Source organism: Sorex araneus, chromosome 11 (assembly GCF_027595985.1).
Source record: "Sorex araneus isolate mSorAra2 chromosome 11, mSorAra2.pri, whole genome shotgun sequence".
Lineage (NCBI taxonomy): Eukaryota > Metazoa > Chordata > Mammalia > Eulipotyphla > Soricidae > Sorex > Sorex araneus.
This window is the reverse complement of record NC_073312.1, coordinates 25,070,807-25,096,292: the sequence shown is the minus strand read 5'-3', so window position 1 is coordinate 25,096,292 and position 25,486 is coordinate 25,070,807. Positions and strand designations below refer to the sequence as shown.

Below are 25,486 nucleotides of genomic sequence, written 5' to 3'. Positions count from 1 at the left end.
GACACACAGTCTGAGTAACTACCAATCCTGAGTACCACCAAGTTTGGCCTCAAATAAAACAAAAACGAAAGGTGAAAATACTATACTTTCTGTTAAACCTATTTTCAAAAAGATATTTTCTAAGTATCCAAGACCCCAAGGGAACTTCAAGCTGAGGTAAGAAGGTTTTATATGCTAAAGCACACTATCCTAAACTCATAACAGACCTATCTAAAAATCACTGTATTTCATTTAAAAATCTCACTCTCTTAAACCAATTTTTTTAAGTGCACTGCAGTTCATGAAGCCCATAAATGACCTGATTTTAAAAAAAAAAACTATTTTGTAGCATTAAACAAGTTAAAACAAAACAGATAACTCACCACATGGGATTCAGTGTTTAATTTTTCTTTTCTAGTTATAGTTTTAAGAGACTGGCAAACAACAACTATTAGAATAATATGTAATGCTCCCAGCCACTGGGGAAACTAAATTATAACAACCTCATTTTGGTGCTTTGTTTTAATCTGCACAATGCTTTTCATTCTCTGTAATGGTCCAGCAGGGTCTGATTAACAGATGAAAGGTCATTACTGATAAATTCTAATCCACTGGATAATCTGAGCCTGCCTGCACTTCAGAGCAACAACTGGACTAGACAGAAGATTATGCTCATGGACTGCTTGCTTGCCCAATGCCTCTGTTGCTTTCGTTAATCACTTGAGCTCATATTTACTTTTAATGAAACTAAATTGCATCCTTCAGCTAAAGTGGCTAGTGTCAAACTGCTCCTCCTCTTGCACTCATCAGAGAACTGTGACTAAGGGACAAATACTGTAGTCCAAATATGTGCAAGGGCAAGGGATTTAGGGGTGTTTTGTCTGGCTGAGATCTCACATTCCCTTCCCAATTTTTTTAATTATTATTTTTGTTTTGTTTTGGAGCCATATCTGCAGTGCTCAGGCTCTGCACTCAGCGATCACTCCTGGAGGCACTCAGAGCAAACACCCTATCCGTTGTCCTAAATCTTCAGCAGCCCCTTCCCAACTGTTTACTCCTGGCCATCAACAGTGAGTATATGATTATTGATTCCTGCCTGAGGGCTTTCCCCCATGACATTCAGAATTCTATACATAGCATGCTCCAAAGAGTGTTATGCTCAATGAACCTCCTTATCTAGAGGTGGCTGAGAGTTATTCTTGTTCCTTATCCTTTCCAGTGGAGTGTATTTTTAATGCTTCACCCCTCCCCCTTTGTTTTAAGGGTGAAGGGGAACAGGTATGTAAGCAGGAAGGATGGGGGAACTAACTCAGTACTGAAACAAACAAACAAAAAAACCACATGAAACAGAGACACTGAGGCAAACTTACTACAGGAACAACTATAAGACTTACAAATGAAATGCATTAAATTTTTTTTATCTCAGACTCAGGCTTATCACTAACCAGAAATACGTAAAATGTTGTTCTCAAAGGAAAACTAAACTTTAGCTGAATGCATTCCAGGAAAGGGGGGGGAATTAATATATTAATTATAGAGTTCAAACTTCATCCACCTTAAGAAAATTACAGATCAGGAGAAAAACCTATCTGCAGTGATTCAGTCACTATTTCTTTCTGTGAGCAACCAGAGAATACGATTGTGAACCTGGTGCTAATAAAATGCTCATTAAGTGAAAAGCATTAAGATGTTAACTTGAAGAGATTCATTAAGGGTTTCAAATTACTTACCTTGAAAGCTATTTGCTTAGATGAAGGTCAGGCTTTAGTCTACCATTTTTCTTTTTCTCTTTTGACTAATTAGGCTAATAGTGAGCAAACATCCTCCTTATGTATTGGACCTCAGTGGGGTAGCTTGCTAAGCAGTGGTAGGAAGTAAAAGCATAGCGCACGGAGATAGCTCAATGGTAGAGCACTTGCCCCGGCGTATGTGAGGCCCTGGGGCAGATCCCTGGCACTGCATTAAAGTAAATAAATAAAGTGGCAGCGGGAAATATTTAGTTAGAAGTCTACCAGCTCCGAAAAAAATGTTTCCTTCCAGCCTATACATAGCACCTCAGAGTATTTTTCCTTTGTAGATCATTAAACTGTGGAGAAAATGAAGTTACAATTATAACACCAAGTGGAATTTTTGTTTGCTTGATTCTTTTGCTTAGGGGCCATACCCAATGTGCTCAGGGTTTCTCCTGACTCTGTACTTAGGAATTGCTCTTGGGGGACCAGATAGGCAAATGTGCTTACTTGCTCTACTCTCGCTCCAGTCCCTCAAGTGGAATTTCTATTTATTTATTTATCTATGGCTTTTTTGGGTCATACCCAGCGATACTCAGGGGTTACTCCTGGCCTCTGCATTCAGGAATCGCTCCTGGCAGTGCTAGGGGAACCATATGGGATGCTGAGGATTGAACCGGGGTTGGCTGCATGCAAGGCAAACGTCCTATCCACTGTACTATTGCTCTGGCCTCTCAAGTGGAATTTTTAAATGCAAGTAATAATTTATTTACTGACAATATGTCTCCTGCATGCAAGGCATGCACTGCACCACTGAGCCACACCCCCAGCCTCAATATTTTAGCCTTATTATGGCAACATATGAAACAGTACTCCTATGGGAAGGGACAAACATATGACCTTGGTGTTTGTGACATCAGGTGCCCCAATAAAAATAGTAGTGTTTGAGCAACTGCAGTTTAAGAATCTCTCTGAAAAGCCAAACAGGGAGAGACAAATTGTTTAAACAAATAATTTTTGACAATTAAAGAACTAGCATGACTAAGCTATGAAAGGTAAGTGAAAAGCAAAGAGGCTGACACATAAGCAAATGTAGGCCTCCAAGCATATAAAAGCACTGTTAACATTCACTGTCACAATCTGAACTCAAACAACAGCTGTAGTCTCTCCGCTGCCTTTCACCTGCTGGGGGCAACAGTGGTAGGGGTGCCAGTAGTGCAGTGCCTTCCAGCGACCTGCCTCAGCCAGGGACTGACTTAAAGTTCATTTCTATGGCCTTATAAAAGCCATCAATGGGCAAACCAATCTCAGAGGCACTCCAAAAATAAAACAACTTTCAAGTTTCAGGATAATGGGGCTGTGGATGTAGGTCAGAGGTTTGAACTCTTGCCCTGTATGTGTGATTCCAGTACTACAAAAAATAATTTTAAAAATTTCAATAAGGTAAAATATATGATTACTGTGCTGAGTATTTTGACACCTAATCTGATTTTTTGGTGTTTTTTTTTTTTTTTTTGCCACCTGGGCTGTGCTTCAGATTTTCTTCTGGTTCTGTGCTCAGGGATCACTTCTGGCAGTGCTCAGGGGACCATAGGAGGTGCCAGGGATTAAACTGGTATTAGTTAGATGCAAGGCAAGAGCCTTTCCCACTGTACTAACTGCCCAACCCTGTTTTTTTGGGGGGAAGGTGCAGGGGATCACACCCAGTGGTGCTCAGGGATTCAGGTGCTCTGCATTCAGGAATCACTCCTGGCTGACCATATGGGATGCAGGAGATCGAAACCGGGTGTTTTGCATGCCAACACCCTATCCTACTGTACTATGGGCACTCATTCAAAGATCAGCTCAGTCCTTTGTGGACCACTCAGAAAAAGGATAGGCCAAAAGCTTAAATCAGCTCTTAGAAAGAATAAAGACAGGAGCTGGAGAGACAGTACAGCATGTTGGTGCTTGCCTTGCACATGGCCAACCCAGGTTCATCTCCTGATATCCCATATGGACCCCCTGGGCACTGGTAGGAGTAAGCCCTGAATATGACTGGGTGTGCCTCACTCCCCACCCCCAAGGACAGCAACCAAGACTGAAGCCAAATAAGGAAAGGCAACAAAGTAGGAGACAAGGCCGACATAAAGGAATGTGATTGAGGAAAGAGCCCCAGATGAAAAGGAGCTGAGTGGAAAGCCTAAGTAAATACATTAATAAATAAGAACAACATAAATTATAACTATAGCGCACTTCATATGCTAGCCCACATTTGTCATACTGCCCTTGGGTCACAAAGGGATATTTGGGAGAAGACAGTATGTAATTCCTTGTTTTTACAGAAAATCACATTCATCATAAGGTCTTTCCATACTATCTGGCTTATTTGCTAGGTACAGATATGCATTTATTTGTAAGATTTATAAAACTATGTTTGCTGGGGCTGGAGAGATAGCACAGCGGGTAGGGCGTTTGCCTTGCACGCGGCCGACCCGGGTTCAAATCCCAGCATCCCACATGGTCCCCTGAGCACGGCCAGGGGTAATTCCTGAGTGCAGAGCCAGGAGTAACCCCTGTGCATCGCCAGGTGTGACCCAAAAAGCAAAAAAAAAAAAAAAAAAAAAAAAAAACTATGTTTGCTGCAAAATGTCTCTGGAGTCAGGTGAGGCAGATCAGCCTTCAAGCCTATCTTGTTAGCACATCTCATCTCCATGCTCCCTCTGCCCAGACCTCCCAACACATACATTTCACACTTTTCTTTTTGTTCCCAGATGTGCCAAGAACTGTAGTATATTAAAGCAAGCACGGGATATTCCACATTAAAAGAAAAAAGAAAGAGAAAGGGAAACAGAGAAATACTTAATTTCAGCTCTGTCACACATCAGGATCTATACCAAGTTGTAAATGTGTATTACTATTACTAGGATTATCTGGCAAGGCTTACATCTGGAGCTAAATCAAGTTTCCCCATCTGCTGGGTTTGCCTCTTCTACTCAACATTAATTTTTCAATTGTTTGCAAGAACAATTTAATAACTGTTGAGAAAATGGAAAATGATAGGCACAAAGGGAGTGAGGAATATAACAAAAGTCAGCTTTGGATTTCATAACACTGAAAACACATTTTCTCCATTTACAAAACAGCTCACTTTTTGAGTGAGTAGTATCTCCTGAAGACCCTAAATTAATTCTATTTCTGACTCAATATTATTGTCCATTAAATACAGCATTCTATAAATGCCTTCCATTTTATAATAAACTTTTAAAATAGAAATGACTTAGCCCCATGAGTTCCATTTGTCTCTGTTTACCACAAATAGAATAGCCATGCAAAGCAAAACGTCAAAGTTCCAGATCCGCATGAGTCATTCACGGAACTCACAGAACAAAATTTCAGAGAAAAGCTTTGAGATCTTATCAACATAACACACTCCAGCAACAAAGACTCCTAAAAAGGGTTTGCACTCATCTCTTGGTAGGAAATTCACAGAATAGTACCGTGAGCTGTTTCAGCAGGACAAAAAGGAAAGCCTCACGTACTCCTGATGTTCTTGATCAAATCTCTTCCATTTCTACGGACAGCAGGTCTTAAAATTATAGGGTGCTGAACAAACTTCACTTAAAAGGTATAAAAAAAACACACCTCAGGATAAACCAAGATAACTTCTGACTCTTACCTGATATTAACCAATGCATGGGTCACCTTGCTAGCTGCTTCTTTCCACTGGCCTGCATTGGTAGAAAGCCTCAGAACTGAAAAGAAGAACAAAGATCTATCAAACCCCTAGTTGGAAATACAAGCACAGGGAATGAAGACGCCTCTAAAAATAGCTCTATTCGAATACTCAGAGCATATACTAATTTTCTCTTCATCCTAGAGTTTTTAAAAGCATATATATATGTGTATGTGCATGTGTGTATACGTACATATGTATACTTCTTTCATATAACTTGTTATAAGTGATAGAGCTAGAATTATAACCTGAAGGGAACGACTGGAGTCTACAGTTCAGGTGGAGTAGTGAGTGGCTCAAAGTAGGACTTTTGACGCAATCGTCAAATCCTTTTCCAGTCTTTTGCACTTAGAGAATAGCAGCAATTCTTGCATGAAAGGCGTAAGTGAAAGTTAAATGAGTTAATATGCATTAAGTCTTAGACTAGTGTTTGGCAAGTGGCTGATTTCCAATGCTTTCTAAATGCTTTCCAATGCCCCTGGGCATGGCCTCAAGCACCACATGGTCCCTGTGCTGCACCAGGTGTGTGACTGCTAAGAGCCCTTGGGCACTGCAGAGTGCCTGCCCACCACCACCACCCCCAAAGGAAAAAGAAAAGGAAAAAAAGAAAAATGTGGAAAAATTTCCCAAGAACTTCATATCTGAATACTACAACTCACCCAAGATCCTTCTAGAAAAAAAGAGTAGCAGCAGCAACTCTATCAGAAATAGGGCCTACACTGCAACTGGGTAGTTTTGGCTTTATATCTGTTCTAATAATAACTTATTTTTATAAATTCATACATTTTATGAAAGAGAAGGCAGGAGCCTTAATAAAATGTTTTTTCAGAGTGTTGTTTTTCTAATTAACAAGATTTAGTACAGGGGAATTTGTTATGGCTCCAAGTTAGACCACTATAGTCTGAACTCTGGTTTCAGGCAGTGTATGTGTAAATTTATTCATGTAATGAACTAAATCAGGCCAGACAGCTCTCTTTCAGCTCAACTGTAAAGATTATTTAGATGTATTTATTTTCTCCTAGGTCTTCCACTAGTTCTCTAATAGGAGAGACCCAGTGGTGCTCAGGTATCACTCCTAACAGTACTTAGGAAACCGTAAGCAGTGCCAGGGATCTAACTTGGGTCAGTTTCACGCAAGGCAAGTGCCTTTTCCTGCATTCTATCTCTGTGGTCCCAGGTTTAAAAAAAAATGAAATCAAATGGACTCAATTTTTTAAGTTAATTTTTTTAGGGGGAGGCCACATCTGGCAGTGCTCAGGGCTTACTCCTGGCTCTGCACTCAGGGCTCACTACTTGGCAGGGGTCAGGGGACCATATAGGTTCCCAGGATTGGGCCTGGGGATCAGCTTCCTGCAAAATAAGTGCCCAACATGTGATACTATTACTCCAGCCTAAAGTTAATTTTTTAACTAAATTAACACGGCCCAGAGGAAACACCCAGCTCCTATGGATGTCTCATGTAAGATAGTGAGATTTCTTGTTACACATAGTCCAGTAAATGTGAAGCTAAATAAATTTGTGGAGGAATGAAGGATGTATGAGTATGTCAAGCAAGCTGTGATAGCACACTTGTGAAGAAAGAAGGTATCCATTCTCCACTGGTCTTTTGATGATGATGTATCAATGTTTAACCAGATTGTTAATCACTAGTTAATCATTGTATCACTGTCATACCATTGGCTCGATTTGCTCGAGTGGGCACCAATAACGTCTCCATTGTGAGACTTGTTGTTATTGTTTTTTGCCTATCGAATACACCACAGGTAGCTTGCCAGTCTCTGCCGTTCGGGTGAGATACTCTTGGTAAGCCTGCCGGCCTCTCTGAGTTAATACTTGAAAAAATAAGTTTTATTCTACACAATGGAATACTATGCAGCTGTTAGGAGAGATGAAGTCATGAAATTTGCTTATAAATGGGTAAACATGGAGAGTATCATGCTAAGTGAAATGAGTCAGAAAGAGAGGGACAGACATAGAGGGACTGCACTCATTTGTGAAGTATAAAATAACATCATATGAGGCTGACACCCAAGGACAGTAGATACAAGGGCCAGGGGGATTGCCCCATAGCTGGAAGACTGCTTCATGAACAGAGGGGAGAAGGCAGATGAAATAGAGAAGGGACCAATAAGAAAATGATGGCTGGAGGAACCAGCTGGGATGAAAGTTGCATGCCGAAAGTAGATAATGGACCAAACATGATGACCTCTCAGTGTCTGTTGTTGCAAGCTATAATGCCCACAAGTAGAGAGAGAGTATGGGGAATATTATCTGCCATAGAGGCAGGGGGAGGGTGGGAAAGGGGGGGTATACCCGGGATATTGGTGGTGGGGAATGTGCAGTGGTGGAGGGACGGGTGTTTGATCATTGTGAGATTGTAACCCAAATGAAAGCTTGAACCTATCTCACAGTGATTCAATAAAATTAAAAAAAAATTTTATGAGGAACCTGGTTGTTATACTGCTGTTCATTGTGTGATAGGTTGTGGGAGACCTCCAGTGCTTGCTTTACTAGCATTAAGGGTAGAGTAAGGGGCTTGAGAGTCAGAACAGCAGCTAAGGCTCTTGTCTCGAATACACTGACCCAGGTTCCATTTCTGGCACCAAATATAGTCCTCTGAGTCCTGCCAGGAGTGACCCACAAGTGCAGAGTTAGGAGTTTACCCTGAACACAGCTGGGCATAGCCGGCCCAAAACAAACCAAACTAACTAAAAAAAAAAAAAATCGGACTGAAATATGAAGATAAAGAACATTGCTCATGATAAGAGGGGTGTGAGCTTTTAGCACTATGCAACTTCTAAATTTGGAGAAGTACTGTCCCAAATTGGGGCTATGTTTCCAAAAATCCAATGGTCACAGAAACAATAGCGGCATTCAATAAAAATGTGGTGCCAGGTGCCACTGCCTTAGAAATGGAACCTGAGGCAGGACCTAATTTGTGATGTATCTTGGTCAACATGGTAACCTAATGACTATGTCTAATGAAGCTTCTGTGGGGGTAATGGAAAGCAGTTTTTATCAGATCATAAGCCTGACAGAATTGCAATCTCTATTCCTAGCTTACAATCAATCTACTTGGACCCTTAGCAAAAATATTCTTGTGGGTCAGCATTTAAAATGTACTTGGAGACAGATAGATATAGTATAGTGGGTAAGGCATTTGCCTTGCACGCAGCCAACCTGAGTTCGGTCCCCAACACCCCATCTGGTGCCCCAACCTGCCAGAAATGACCTCTGGGCACAGAGCCAGAGTAAGCCCTGAGCACACTGGATGTGGCCCCCAAACAAAACAAAACAAAACTAAACACTTACCTTGAATCCCACCAAACCTGGTTCAAAATGCTCGCATTATATATCTGTATCTATATCTATATCTGTATCTATATCTATATCTATATCTGTATCTGTATCTATATCTATATCTATATCTGTATCTGTATCTTAATCTATATCTATGTTTCCTAGTCACCACTAGGGGTCACATGTGAGCACAAAGCACAGGAATAGCCCCTGAGCACCACTGGTGTGGTCCCAAAACAAAATTGAAAAATAAGTATCTTAATTGTTTGTATCAACAGACCTTTCTGAAATCATATAATCCTGAAATAGGTTTCTAAACCTATTCCCGAGACAGAATCTTAAACATGCTGGAGAGGTATATTGTACAGCAGGGTACCTTTTATGTGGTCGACCTGTGTTCAATTCCTAGCACCACATATGGTCTCCTGAGCACTGCTGAGGAGTAATCCCTGAGCCTGTTAGAGCCAGGAGTAAGTCCTAAGCACCACGGAGTAGATGCAAATTTAAAAATCTGAAATAAGAGGTGTCAAAATACTCAGCATAATACTTGTGTATTTTCAGTAACATACAGAATTTAAAATCGCATAAACTATAAATACTTTGGCTCTGATATGGTTTAGTCCTTTAGTCATTTTAAACATAGAAAATACATGGTTATTGCCTGCTCACTTTATGTTCACATCTTCCATACTCATATCAATATACATCAGGTTTGCTGCCTTAAAAAACAAAACAAAACATCATGCTAAGTGAAATGAGTCAGAAAGAGGGACAGACATAGAAGAATTGCACTCATCTGCGGAATATCAAACAAGAGAATGGAGGCCTAACACCCAAGAATAACAGAAGTAAGTACCAGATTTGCTCCATGGCTTGGAGGCCAGCCTCACACGCTGGGGGAAAGGGCAGCTCAGACAGAGAAGGGAATACCAAGCAAAAATGTGGTGGGAGGACCCGTTCGGGATGGGAGAGGTGTGCACGGAGCAGACTATAGAAAACACATTGGCCACCCAAGACTTCTATTACTAACCACAATGCCCAAAGGGAGAGAGGGAACAGAGGGGAATTCTCTGCCAATAAGGCGGAGTGGGGAGGAGAATGGCGTGGGAAGGGTGGGAGGGATGATGGGGTTAACAGTGGAGAATGGGTACTGGTGGAGGGATAGATACTCAAGTTGTATATGACCGAAACACAAGCACGAGAATATGTAAACCTGTATCTGTACCCCCACGGTGATTCATTAATAAAAAATTTTTTAAAAATAAAATGCTATAAAAAGAACATAATATTTATGTACTCTTAATTTAAAATTATATCTAATACCCTGCTCTTAATACAGAATATATTTTAGAAATTATAGAAATATATTTCTGAGTGAAAGTCTTCTCCATAGCTTGTCATAGCACTATAATTTATTGATAATGCGTATGCTAAATCTCTCAACTTTCGAGGTTGCCTGACTAATGTATATGAACTATCACCACTTGTCAACAGAATAAATTTCTAGCTCTGTTGCTTTCTTGGCAAGGCAATGTCTTCATTTGATAAGCTATGTATGTATAGAGAACCTCCATATTTTCAGTAGGTTAGTGTTCTAAAACTCATTTCCAAGTTTGTGATTTAGAACTCAGAATACATTTTTCTATAATTTAATTCATCACCAATAGATACATTTATATCAAATAAGCTAATTATGTTTTATTTTTATTATCATAATTTGATTTATAGAATACCTTTATTATTCAAATTATATGATATAAAAAGTGATTAAAATAGAAGTTACCTGCAAAAAAAACAAAACAAATTTTACAGTGATTACTTAATGTCTTTGTATAAATACCATTTTATGGAATTATGGAAAACAACCAATTTATGTTTGGAAATCTACATCGTACAGAAGCACATCTTTCTCTTGTTTTTTTTAACCACATTCAGTAGTACTCAAGTCTTCTGGCTCTGTGCCCAAGGATCATGCCTGTTGGGGCTCAGGGTGCTATATGAGATGCTGAGATCAAACCGTGGCCAGCTGCATACAAGGCAAGCACTCTCCCCTCCCCACTGTCTTATCTCTCTGGGCCCAAGAAGTACATGTCACATGTCTTTTATATTCCCCTACAAAGAAGCCGTCTTAGGAGCCAGAACGATAGTGCTCACGAGGACCCCTGGAGAGGCTGTAAGGACCTTATGTGGTACCAAAGACTGAATCTGGGAGAAGCACTGTAGCATTGTCATCCTGTTGTTCACCGATTTGCTCAAGCAGGCACCAGTAACGTCTCCACTGTGAAACATGTTGCTATTTTTGGCATATTGAATACACCATGTGTAGCTTGCCAGGCTCTGCTGTGTGGGCAGGATACTCTCCGTAACTTGCCGGGCTCTCCGAGAGGGACAGAGAAATCAAACCTGGGAGAAGCACTGTACCTCCTGTATTATCTTCTCCAGTTCCAAATTTAGGGGGAAAATATTTATATATGATTTACTGTAGCTTAAAAATAAAATTCCTGAAACTGTGATTCTCTTCATACTTTTTTTGAGCTGGGAGGTAGCTTGGTACATCTCACAATGCTCAAGGGTAGTGCTGGGAATTGAAGTAGAGTCAGCAACATACAATGCAAGTACCTTAATACTATCTCTCCAGCCCCATAAATTTCTTTATATTTATCTAAAGTTGATTACCAACTTATTTTTGTTAGACATGTGATTTGACTTTTTAAAAATTTTTTATTAGAGAATCGGTGTGATGTACAGTTACAAACTTATGAACCTTTGTGTTTGCATTTCACTCATACAGTGATCGTTTATCCATCCCTCCACCAGTGCCCATTCTCCTCCACCAATGATCCCAGTATCCCTCTCACCACCCCCACCCTATCCCCCACCACCACCCCCTGCCTCTGCGGCAGGGCATTCCCTTTTGTTCTCTCTTCTTTAGGGTGTTGTAGTTTGCAATAGAGGTATTGAGTGGCCTTCATGTTCAGTCTATAGTCTACTTTTAGTTCGCATCTTCCACACAGAATGGGTCCTCCCAATATCCTCTACTAGGTGTTCCCTTCTCTATCTCAGCTGCCTTTCCTCCAGCATGTGAGGCCAGTTTCCAAGCTGTGGGGCAGACCTCCTGATCCTTATCTCTACAACTCTTGGGTGTTAGTCTCCCACTCTGTTATTTTATATTCCACAGATGAGTGTAATCTTTCTATGTCTGTCTCTCTCTTTCTGACTCATTTCACTTAACGTGATACTTTCCATGTTGATCCACTTACATGCAAATTTCATGATTTCATCTTTTCTAATAGCTGCATAGTATTCCATTGTGTAGATGTACCAAAGTTTCTTTAACCAGTCATCTGTTTTTGGGCACTGTTTTTTTTTTCCGATTTTGGCTATTGTAAACAGTGCTGCAATGAACATACAAATGCAGATGTCATTTCTACTATACCTTTTTGCCTCTCCACGATATATTCCCAGGAGTGGTATTGCTGGGTCAAATGGGAGCTCAATTTCTAATTTTTTGAGAATCGTCCATATTGTTTTCCAAAAGACCTGAACCAGTCGGCATTCCCACCAGCAGTGAAGTAGAGTCCCTTTCTCCCCACATCCGCGCCAATACCCATTGCTTTTGTTCTTTTGGATGTGGGCCAGTCTCTGTGGTGTGAAATGATATCTCATTGTTTTTTTTTTTTTTTTTTTTTTTTTGCTTTTTGGGTCACACCTGGCGATGCACAGTGGTTACTCCTGCCTCTGCACTCAGGAATTACCCCTGGCCGTGCTCAGGGGACCATATGGGATGCTGGGATTTGAACCCGGGTCGGCCGCGTGCAAGGCAAACGCCCTACCCGCTGTGCTATCTCTCCAGCCCCCTCATTGTTGTTTTAATCTGCATCTCCCTGATGATTAGTGATGTATAGCATTTTCTCATGTGTCTTTTAGCCATTCGGATTTCTTCTTTGAGAAAATTTTTGTCATTTCCATCCCCCATTTTTTGATGGGGTTGGGAGATTTCTTCCTGTAGAGTTCAAGCAGTGCCTTGTATATCCTTGATACCAACCCCTTATCAGATGGGTATTGGGTGAATATCCTTTCCCATTCTGTAGATTGTTTTTGTATTTTGGTCACTGTATCTTTTTTTTTTTCTTTTTTTCTTTTTTCTTTTTGGGTCACACCCAGCCATGCTCAGGGGTTACTCCTGGCTTTGCACTCAGGAATTACTCCTGGCGGTGCTTGGGGGACCATATGGGATGCCGGGGATCGAACCCGGGTCGGCCGCGCGCAAGGCAAACACTCTACCTGCTGTGCTATCGCTCCGGCCCTGGTCACTGTATCTTTTGAGGTGCAGAAGCTTTTTAGTTTAAGGTAGTCCCATTTGTTAATCTCTGTTTTCACTTGCTTGGCCAGTGTCGTATTGATTTGTTTGATTTTATTTTTCATTTAGGTTCACACCCAGCGGTGCTCAGAGCTTATTCTTGACTTTGTGCTCAGGGATTCCTCTTAGGGCTTCAAGGGACCATATGAGCACCAGGAATGGAACCCAAATCAGCTACATGTAAGACAAGCGCCTTACCGACTGTACTGTCTTCCCAGCCCTAGAATTGTGATTTGTTCCCTTCTCTTTCTAACCTCGCCTGCCACTGCCCCTCCCAAAAAAGGGTTTCTGCTAATGAATTAAGCAAATATTCATTATTTTATATGCTTTTTGAGGCATGTAACGTTAGATACTTAATCTTTGTTTTATTATACAATCAAGAAATAGTGATGTGTATTAATGTTCGTTCAACCATACATTTATATAGTCTGATTGTAGTTCCACAGAGAAACAATTTGTCGGTGTTTACTTTGCTGTAAATATCTGGTGCAAGAGCTTAAACATCTAAGTAAATAATGAAATGCAATTTATCATCATTGAAATTGTTTTTGCTTAAGATTAACTTGTAATGGGCTGGAAAGATAGTAAAGGGTTTAAGGAGTTTTCATTGCATGCAGCCAACCCTGGTTTAATTCCCAACACCATGTATGTTACGTGAGCACGGCCAGGAGTGACCACTAAGCACTGCTTGGTGTGGTCGTAAAACAAACACAAATCACTTGTAGAAAACTGCATGGATGAATTATACTTCATATTAATAGTATCTGAGGTAAAGTATGTAAAATGATTTTTTTTGGGGGTGGGGTTTGGGTCACACCTGGCAATGCACAGGGGTTACTCCTGGCTCATGTACTCAGGAATTACTCCAGGCTGTGCTCCGGGGACCATATGGGATGCTAGGATTCAAACCTGGGTCGGCTGCGTGCAACGCAAACACCCTACCCGCTGTGCTATTGTTCCAGCCCCTAAAATATATCTTTTTAAATAAAAGATTAGAACTGAAGTTTCAGCATTAAAAAACTTTTTTTTTCTTTTTGGGTCACATCTGGTGATGCACAGGGGTTACTGCTGGCTCTGCACTCAGGAATTACCTCTGGTGGTGCTCAGGGAACCATATGGAATGCTGGGATTCGAACCTGGGTTGGCCGCGTGCAAGGCAAATGCCCTACCCGCTGTGCTATTGACCCAGCCCCAGCATTTTTAATTTTTTAAGGGTCAGTGAGATACAGTGTGTTAGTCATGAGAGTTGTGTGATATTAAAATGCTCTCTATTTTTGAAGGACTGCCCATATTGTTTTCCAAAAAAGGCTGGACAAGCTGGCATTCCCACCAACAATGAAAGAGAGTCCCTTTCTCCCCACATCTGCGCCAGTACTCGTTGTTCTTGTTCCTTTTGATGTGTGCCAATCTCTGTGGTGTGAGATATCTCATTGTTGTTTTGATTTGCATTTCCCTGATGATTAGTGATGAAGAGCATTTTTTCATGTGCCTTTTAGCCATTTGCATATATGACCCCGCAATACCACTCTGGGAATATATCCCAAGAATGAAAAAAAGCACAGTAGAAATGACATCTGCACCTGTATGTTCACTGCAGCACTGTTCACAATAGCTAGAATTTAGAAACAACCCAAGTGCCTGAGAACAGACAACTGGTTAAAGAAACTTTGGTACATCTACACAATGGAATACTATGTAGCCATTAGGAAAGATGTCACTGTCACTGTCATCCCGTTGTTCATCGATTGCTCGAGCGGGCACCAATAACGTCTTCATTTGTCCCTGTCATGTGCTAGCGTAGCCCAATGGTGTCTGCTCGCTTCAGGAACCCGAAGAGCATGTTGTTGTTACTGTTACTGTTTTTGGCATATTAAATATGTCAGGGGTACCTTGCCAGGCTCTGCTGTGTCCTGCCAGGCTCTGCCATGCAGGAAAGATGAAGTCATGAAATTTGCTTATAAGTGGATGGTCATGGAGAGTATCATGCTAAGTAAAAAAGAGAGGGACAGAAACAGAATGACTGCACTCATTTGTGGAATATAAAATAACATAATATGATACTGATACCCAAGGACAGTAGAGACAGGGCCAGGAATATTGCTCCATGGTTCGCAGCCTGCCTCATGAGCTGGGGAAGAAGGCAGCTGGAATAGCAAAGGGATCACTAAGATCACTAATGATGGTTGGAGGGATAGTTTCAGATGGGAGATGTGTGTTGAAAGTAGATAAAGGACCAAACCTGATAGCCTCCCAGTATTTGTATCGCAAACCATAATGCCCAAAAGCAGAAAGAGAATATGGGGAAACTGTCTACCATCGAGGCAGGAGGAGGGGTGGGGTGGGGGTTGGGGGAGACCGGGGACATTGGGGGTGGAGAATGTGCACTTATGGAGAGATAGGTGTTCGATCATTGTATGATTGAAGCTCAAACATGAAAGCTTTGTAACTGTATCTCATGGTGATTCTATTAAAAAAACGCTCTCTGGGGGCTGGAGCGATAGCACAGCGGGTAGGGCGTTTGCCTTGCACAAGGCCGACCCGGGTTCAATCCCCGGCATCCCATATGGTCCCCCAAGCACTGCCAGGAGTAATTCCTGAGTGCAAAGCCAGGAGTAACCCCTGAGAATCACTGGGTGTGACCCAAAAAGCAAAAAAAAAAAAAAAAAAAAAAGCTCTCTGGAGGTATGATGCCGCCAAAAGGTCAACCTGTACCTGCAGGGCGAGTCCATCAGCAGCCTGATGGTGCCTTCATGCTTCCTAACACCCCAAATTGCCACTGTGCCTTTGGCCGAACCCCAACAACTTGGGGCCAAGTTTACCAAAAATTTAACAGCCAAAAGTTAGGGAGCCATGCCTACAAACCCTCTCCAGCTCAGCTATATAAGCTCATTTATTGGCCTTATCTCAGAAATCCATACATAAATCTCAAAAGAGACCAAAAGCCATAGTTAGTCTCAGACCCACACATGGCTGAACAGACTAGGATAAATCAGAGGGGAGCAGGCCGGCCTGTGCCTGCCCAAGCAGAGCCCCCAGCAGACGCTTGCTTCCACAATCCAAAATCGTTGCCATACCCCAGGCCTGACTCCACCATCTCAGGACCGACCTCACCAAGATATAATCTGCTGAAAATTCAAGTATGCGGGTTTTGTGACTGAAATCTCCAGGCTTTCATGGAGTTGGGGTGGGCTACCTCCCCCCACTTCCCAATACATATGGAAGCACTCGCAGTCACCCCCATGAACCAACTCCAGCACCACCCTGTAAACTCTATTACTGGTCTTGCTTCACAGACCCATAAATAAACCTCAAAAGAGGTCAAAAACCAAAGACACCACAGAGACAGTGATCTTTCCGGGCCCCATACCGAGCCAATTTTACCAGGGCACCCCAGATGGAGCAGGAGCAGCCTCCCTACCTACTCCAGATGGAATCCCAGTGACCAAGAGCTTCCACAAGCAAGGCCCAAGTATGCGGGTTCCAGGATTAAATCTCCATGCCCCATGGCTGCAGACACTGGGCTGTCCTTCCCTGGGGCTCTCACCTGCTTGTCAGCCTGGCTGTCACCCCAACAATGTGCCTCCAGGCACCACCTTAGTGAAATGGTCCAAAGACGCCCAGTTGAATCCCAAAATGGATTAGTGCCCTACATAAATGTCTTGGAACCCAACCATTTACAATCTAGGATTCTAGAAGCATGCGGCCACAGCACCCAAGATGTTAAAAATGAGTAATGAACAATAAATGATCTAGCATCTGCCCCTGGCAGGCAGGCTTGAATGGTGGTGGGAAAATTCAAGAAAAACATAATGCCCAAAAGTAGAGAGACAGTATTGGGAAAATTGCCTGCCACGGAGGCAGGGTGAGGACTGGGATGTGTGTGTGTGGAGGGGGATATACTGGGGACACCGGTGATTTAAAGTGTGCACTGGTGGAGGGATGGGTGTTCGATCATTGTATGGCTGAATCTCAAACATGAAAGCTTTGTAACTGTATCTCATGGTGAGGAACCAGTTGGGATGGGAGAAGCATGCCGAAAGTAGATAATGGACCAAACATGATGACCTCTCAGTGTCTGTGTTGCAAGCTATAATGCCCGAAAGTAGAGAGAGAGTATGGGGAATATTGTCTGCCTTAGTGGCAGGGGGAGGGTGGGAGCAAGCTACCGTGTGTATCCCGCACGGCAGAGCCTGGCAAGCTCCCCGTGGGTATTCGATATGCCAAAAACAATAACAAGTCTAACAATGGAGACGTTACTGGTGCCTGCTCAAGCAATCAATGAACAACGGGATGACAGTGACAATGCTACAATGTGGAGTTCATGCCCAATTCAATCAGCTTAGTTAATGGCTGAATAAAAAACTGTACTTCTACATTTTTAAAAAATGCTCTCTATGACAATTAAACATTCAAGTTTAGATAATTTTGAATCAATGTAGTATTTGGCACTGAAAATAAATAACATCTAGTAGAGGAAAGAAAGTTTTGTGTGTAGCTCAGTTCCACAGTTAGTACTGGTTTGGATAAAGTTTAACTTCTGAATCTCAATTTTTTCACTGATTAGTATAAAAAGACAGACATGCAGATACTACTGAGTACCAAAGCTGCCATATTAATATCAGACAAAACAGACTTTAGAACAAGGAATAAGGGTGAGTAGCTAACACAGCTGGTAGGGTGCTGACTTCACACACACAGCAGACCCAGGCTCGATCCTTGGCACCCTATATTGTCCCCCAAGCCATGTCAAGAGTGATTCCTGTGCACCACCAGATGTGGACCCAAATTAAACCAAACAAAACCCAAACAGAACAAGAAAGATGATTAGGGATTGTAGGATAACATAGCCTCAGGTAGTTTAGGTTTATTGGGCTACTCCTGTTACAGTGCTCCCATTCCTCTTTGTTTATTTGTAGCTTCTTTCTTAGTGTTCTGTTGACTTGTAAATATTGTGTTTCTCTTTTCCTTGAGTCCTTTGCATAGTTTATTCAGAGCCATGTCCTTTTTGTATGGACACAGGAAGACTTAGCAAATGCTATGCTTTTGTAACCTGGGAGTCATTTGACTCTACCTGATATTTTCCTCCTGGGCATCTGTTCTCTGGACCTAAGCTTCAGCTGCCCTTACGTCCTCGCACCCCCAAAAGCAGGGTCCCGACGAGGGACGGGACTGACCCAGGGCAAGTGGTGAGTTGTGTGCTAGCCTGGCATCGAGATGGGCCTGGTCAAAGTGCCTAATGCTTAACTATAAGTTAAGAGCTTGGTCATGGACAAATGTTGTCATGATCCAAACAGTGATAACTAGATTTGGACCCTGCTAGGGTGAGGAAGTATTAATCTGGCCTGAGTGCTGTAGTTAGTTGAGTCTGGCAAGATGTTCCCAGGAGAGCAGCCTTGCAAGCCTCAATGTATCTCTTGCTATGTCCATACAAAAATAACTAGTATTAAGATGTTAATGAGTGTTTGGACTAAGGAAAGGAGAAAAACACCTTAAGAGTCAGGAAGGGCTTTGGAATGCCCGAAGGGCTTTCTTATGATGATTTTGCTACCTGGCTGTGTGTAGCCTAGGGGCAAGGGGGAGAGAGAAAGAGGGAGGCGAGAGACAGAATCCAGAAAGGCTGCAGCAGATTCAGAGAGAGGACAGAGCTAGAAGTGCGGGAGATGAGAAAGATGGAAGATTGAATAAACGGTAACTAATCAGCAACCAGCTTGGTCCTCGTTCTTCCTTCACCTGTCCTTGACCACCGGCCGTCCCGATCCAGCCCATACACAGCGTGGAGTTCCAGAGTACCAAATGCGGGCGGTGAGACAGAGCCGCCCAGAGAGCCCGCGAGTGCACACGCCCATCAGCGTGCTTTAGTTTTTTACAAGGGATAAAGAGGGACATTACCTAATACTAAGAGAAGCACTTCATTCAGATATGATCATCCTAAATGAAAATACATGAACGAAAGAGTGAAATAGGCTAAGGAGATGGCTCAAAGGGTTTTGCAGGTGGAAACTCCAGGCTCAATCCCTGGCACCTCTAAGAACAAATTCCAAGCAGAGAGAGAGAGAGAGAAAGAGAGAGAGAGAGAGAGAGAGAGAGAGAGAGAGAGAGAGAGAGAGAGTGTGTGTGTGTGTGTGTGTGTGTGTGTATACACTTTTTAAAGTAGGGGGTGCTGGTAAGATAGTATGTACAAGAGTTATAGTGGTTGCCTTGCATCCCACTGATGCTGGATGGACTCCCAGGCATCACATATGGTCCCCTGAGCACTGAAAGGCACCATTCACTCGTCAGTACAGTCAGGAGTCAGCCCTGGTCAATACTAGATGTGGTCACAAATCAAACAAAAAATAGTTTATTATCTCTTATTAACGAAATGAAAACCAAAGCACAATGTTTTATCATCTTACCTGTCAGAATGGCTATTATCAAAAAGATATAAAATAAGTTTTGCCAGGCAAATATTACATATATGGGTATATATATGTATACATACATAAAGAGAACTCTCATATACTATAGCAATACTTGGTGCACTGATTATGAACCACAATACGATGATTCCTCAAAATATTAAGAAGAAAACTTACATACAATCCAATCATCCCACTTCTGACTGTCCAAAGAATAAGAAAATCTTAATTAGAAGAGATGTACACACTCCATGTTCATCAAAATCAAATCATTCCTCAGTTTCCAAGAATTGGAAATAATCTAAGCATCCATAGACAGACTGATAAAGATTTAGCACATCTATATGGTGAAGATGGGGCTTCTGGCCAACATAATACAGTACAGAATGATATTGGTATAAACTTAGCATTATATGTTACAAACCAATGATACTTTTTTTAAAAATGGCCCAAAACCCAAAAGTGGGGGGGAGGGGGGAGGAAGAGAGAGAGAGGGGAGAGAGAGAGAGAGAGAGAGAGAAGAAAAGTGTCTGCCATGGAAGAAGGCAGTGGAGGCGGTGGCAGGAGGGAAACTGGGACTACTAATGGTAGGAAATGTACACTGGTGAAGGAACCAGTGGAAATTTATTGGAAAATTATATGACTGAAACCCAATCATGAACAATTTTGTAACTGTGTATATCACTATGATTCAATAAAAGGAATTTTTTTTAAAGGAAAAAGTCCAAAAGACCCCCAAAAAAGCCCCCAAAAATAAAACCAGAAAAGAGGAGCAGGATCGATAGTTCAGCGGGTAGGGCGTTTGCCTTGCACGTGCCCGACCCAGGTTCGATTCCCAGCATCCCATATAGTCCTCTGAGCACTGCCAGGAGTAATTCCTGAGTGCAGCGTCAGGAGTAACCCCTGTGCATTGCTGGGTGTGACCCAAAAAGAAAAAAAAAACAGAAAAGATGTAAGAAAATCCAAACTATAGACCAATATCCTCTAAATATTAACAAATCAAATTAACAATGTAAAAACATTAACAATGTTTATAAAACATTAACAAATTAACAATGTAAACATTTTCCTCACAGAAAAACAAAGTCTTTTAAGATAACAAAATTATTATTGGCAATAATTACATTATAAGTAATTATAATTTCAGGGGTGAATTTTCCCATCCCTTAGCTACCATGGTATTTGGGAGTCACAGAGATATAATGGATCCACTCACACTTGGGACTAAAATAGTTACCGTTTGCAGGACTTACAAGGAAATATGTCTCTGGATACTCATGCCCTTCAGATGAGATTGTTCAAGTCTTCAAAGATAAACTCCCAGTTTAATATTAAAAACTTAGCTCAGGGTACTGCAGGGTCTCAATCTGAGGTCATGGTGGCCAAGTACTACCCATGCTATTGGCAGCGTTGGTAAGGCCTTATGTATCACGTACATTTTATTGATTATAGGTTCCTGCCTCTTGCATAAAAGACTAGCCAATGCTGAAGGCCTGACTCATCATGTCTATTTCAATTTTTTTCAATCTACAAACGGAAAAGGAGGGAATGTTGGATTATAGTTTATGTTTAGGCTTAAAACTGAATTGTAAACCAATGCCTGGTTACAGTGTTCATGCATCTGACTCTGGTACTCACCAAAGGGTGTGCACTGATGTTTCTGATCAGTCACTGCACTGTGGCATGCGCACACATTTGGTCTCTGTGTACAGGTGATGGTACACTTTGTTGTGGTGTTAAGAGTCCCAAATGGCAGTGCTGCCAGGATCAAAATGCATGCATAGTCCCCTGGCTGCAGAGAAGGAGCTCCACCACTAGGCTATCCCTGGGACTTCACGTGGGTGAATTTTACTTTATACATTGTTTATGCCTCAAAAAACTTGACCTAAAAAAAGTGTTTTTCCCCTCATCAGAAGTTTTATCATTCTTTATATAAGAGAGAATGCCAAAATATTTGTTGGGCCTCACTTAGTGAAATACTGCAAACTAAGTGAAATACTAAGTGAAATACCCAAAAAGCAAATAAATAAATAAATAAATAAAAATAAAATTTAACTCTAGCTCTATTACCCCATTAAAAAATTTAGAATTCCTGGAGTGTGTGGCCGCAAATGTGGCCATAAAACATCTCATTCTCCAAGCCACTGATGTACCAGGAATAGCATACTACATTTGATGGGGTTTAATGTAGAAGGCAACCGATCTCAATAAAAAAAATTAGCACACATAATCAACCTGTAACAATATGTTAGTAATCTCTTATACAAGAGCTTAATGTCTCCAGGGTGAGATATAACAATCCTCACACACTTTCCTCTAAGGAAAGTTTTTTAGATCATTTTTAGCGGAATATTCATAACAGGCTACAAAAAATTAATTATTTAGGACCTGCCTTTGGGGCAAGCTTGGTAATGGTGGGAAAATTTGAAATAATGGCAATACAATTGGTGTTGGAATACCGAATGTAATAAATTATCAGGAACAACTTTATAAAAATTAAAATTAAAAACTAAAAAAAAATTATTAAAAAAAAGTGCAAGGATTAAGGCACCTGCCTTGTATGTGGCCAACCTGGGTTAGATTCCAGCACCCCATATGGTCCCCCAAGTCCTGCTGGAAGTGATCCATGAACATAGAGCCCTAAACACTGCCATGTATTGTTCAAAAAAACAAATACATACCTCTGGAGTCTCACTTAACCCTCAGGAAACTCTATACTCTTGACACTGGTAAAGTCAGAAGCAAAATATACCAGGGCACTTTTTTTTTTGGGGGGGGGGTCACACCCAACAAAGTTCAGAGATTACTCCTGGCTTTGTACTCAGGAATTACTCCTGGCAGTGCTTGGGGGACCATATGGGATGCTGGGAATTGAACCCGGGTTGGCTGTATGTAAGGCAAACACCCTACCTGCTGTGTGCTATCACTCCAGCCCCGTACCAGGGCACTCGAGTACACTGACTCAATAGGAAGTGTACTGGAGGAGTCTCATAGACTTCCTAACTCCCAGCAAAAATTCACATGCATCGATGTGACAACTGGAATTTGTTATTCTGAGGGGAGCAAACCTGATGCTAATTTGGTCATTAAACCGAGAATGAGAGAGATTAGTAACAGAAAAACCTGGATCCTTATAAACTTAGCTGAGCATGTGGTCACAGCATTTTGGAACTGTTATCTCTGAGAATTACTATAAAGTGAAATAATGGCTTGAGTTCCTTGATATTGTTAGTAAGCATAAGGCCCCATTGCCACTACTAATGTCATAGCAAAATTATACATGGCTCTAGTATTTCTCGACTGCGGTCAGAGAGACAGTCCAGTAAGTAAGATACTAGCTTTGCATGTGGCTGCTCTGGGTTCAATCCCTTGTACCCCATAAGGTCCCCTGTATACTTCCAGGAGTGATCCATGAGCCAGGAGTAAGCCCTGAGCACCTATAGGTGTGTCCCCCCCAAAAAAAAAATATTCCTCTACTGATTTAAATATGAAAGTCTATTTTTTTAAAATATTGGGGGGGTAGATAATACAGTGGATATGGGCACTCGCCTTGCATGCAGCTGACCTGGGTTCAATCTCCAGCACCCTATATGGTTCCCCGAACCCTGCCAGGAGTGATCCCTGAGTGTAAGCCAGGAGTAAGCCCTGATTACTGCCAGGTAAAGAAACAAAAAATTATTTTTGGAGGGGAGGGTCATACCCAGCAATGCTGGAGGCTACTCTCAGTTCAGTGTTCAGGGACTGCTCCCAGTGGTGCTGAGGCTATCATGCAGTGGTGAGTATTAAACCCAAGTCTCCTGCATGTAAAGCATGGGTTCCAACCCACGGTTCCTCCCAGTCCCTCAAGCTGTTTCTCCCATTTTCCTAAGCACTATTTCTTTCCTACTATCTGTTCCTACTCTACTTTCTTCCAAATCCTCTTTACTTTTCTCATTATACAGAAGTCTCAAGTAAAAAATGGAGTTTTCACAGTCTTAAAAGGGATCAAGCAAACCCATCTATAGTGACAAGAAACAGATCTATACCAGTTACTCAGGGATGGGGCTGGGGGAGTGGGTAAGAGGTATTAATTGGTAAAAGGGATATTAGAGAAGAAACTTAAAGGGTTATAAAGAAATTTTTCAGAAGGTGACAGATTAAGTTTATTATCTTAATTGTAGAGACAGCTTCATGTTTGTATATATATATGTCAAATCTTATCAAAAACTACACAGGCAATCTTGACAGCAGAGATATGGCCCCATCATCACAGCTCCAAGCGATCATAAAACTGCAATTCTTCCCAGGTAGACTGGTCTGGGCTGTGAAATCTGGGGCCTTATCTGACTGGAGATGGACAGATTCCCCTTTCTGCTGGAAGGCCCAGCAGCCTGCAGCCACAGCTGATACCCTCTGATTTAGAAAAGGCCCAGCTCCACAACTGAACCTCATCACACTGCCCTGCCAAGCCATCAAATTGTTAAGAGATTTAGAGCTTGTAAACCACATGGTTGCACATGTGGCCTCAGGCTACCTGCAAATTTCATAGCACTGTCTGTCCAGTACGGTAACAGCAAATCAGATCGGAAAGTTGCGTAGAAGATCACCAGGCTCAGTGAGTCTAAACAACACAAAAGGCTCAACTAGCATTTCCAGAATAGTAGATCCTCAAATACTGACTTTAGTAACATCACTGTGAGATATAATAATGATCACGAATTGACTTATTTATCTAAGTTTTGATAATTCCATTTGTCTTGTGTTGAAACAAACAATATGAAGTAATTTTGATTGTGCCTTCAAGATGGCATGCTGGGGTAGTAGGTGGGAAACCTGGGACACTGGCAGAGGGAAGGGCACACTGGTGGTGGGATTGGTGTTGAAACATTAAATGCCTGAAACAACTGTTCATAATGATGAACAATTTGGTAAATCATGGGGCTACAATAAAAATAATTTTTTTAAAACTATACACATTAAGTGAGAAAAGTTTTCTACATTATCAATTATACCTTAAAATAAATACAGTAAATACAGTATGGAGATACTAATAGGTAGTTTTACTACGTGACTATTTCTGTGCAAACAACAAAAATCTTTTCTCAACTTTCAAAGTCTAGATAGGACTGACCAGACTCCCAACTCACATTTACCAGGGTGCCTGACCACTGTCAGAAATAAGTAATACTCACTAATGTCTGCAGAGTGGAATTTCTGTGAGCCAATCACCAAAGTTTTATGGAAAAGATTTTTAGCTAATGCTCACTTCCTCTTGTAAGCTAGGCTAAAAATATATAGGTATTAAAACTCCTTAAAATCCTGTACCTTTTCAAATCACACAATGTTCCTTTGGGATTCAAGCTCTTCTATTTGTCGCTGTCAATTCCCGCCTACTCTTTCACTCCCATCTCACTGGTATTCACTTAATCCAAATTTTTCTTATTCTTTATCTGTGCTTTGTTTTTGAGCACAATTGGTGGTATCCAGGGGTCATTCCTGAGAGGATCATGGGATGTAGGCAACAGAACCGTGGGCCCCTGTGTGCAAAGTCATCTCTTCCAAACTCCCACCCCCTTTTCTGTATGTGAAAGAAGTCTACATATACCTTCTGATTGCCTGAGAAGAAACAACCACTGTTATTTCTTCTGGAGAGGGAAAGGGGGTAGGGTCTTATGGAGAGGTCACAACTGACAGTGACTGAGAATACTCCTGGCTCTGTGCTTAGGGGTCGCTCCCTGTGGTGCTAGGGATGAAGCCAGGGCAGTCACATGCAAGGCAAGCACCTTACTCATCTTAACTATCTCTTCACACCCTATATTTCTTTTTTTTCTTTTTGGGTCACACTCAGTGATGCACAGGGTTTAAGTCCTGGCTCTGCACTCAGGAGTTACTCCTGATGGTGCTCAGGGGACCATGTGGGATGCTGGGAATTGAACTCGGATCGACTGTGTGCAAGACGTTTGTCTTACCCACTGTGCTATCGCTCCAGCCCCACCCTGTATTCTATGCCAAGCCAAAACACCAA

At 41.7% G+C, this 25,486-nt stretch overlaps 1 protein-coding gene across 2 annotated transcripts in view; it reads right to left on the bottom strand.

Annotated features, from left to right (window-relative positions):
• ARMH3 (armadillo like helical domain containing 3) overlaps window positions 1–25,486 on the bottom strand; it is a 200,653-nt gene that overhangs the window by 65,939 nt on the left and 109,228 nt on the right. For both annotated transcript variants that reach the window (XR_008627069.1, XM_055119462.1), the window contains exon 23: window positions 5,368–5,443. Coding sequence is in view for 1 of the 2 variants with exons in the window: in XM_055119462.1 (XP_054975437.1) it covers window positions 5,368–5,443 (76 nt within the window). In the remaining variant the exon portion in view is untranslated. The remainder of the gene's footprint in view (window positions 1–5,367; window positions 5,444–25,486) is intronic.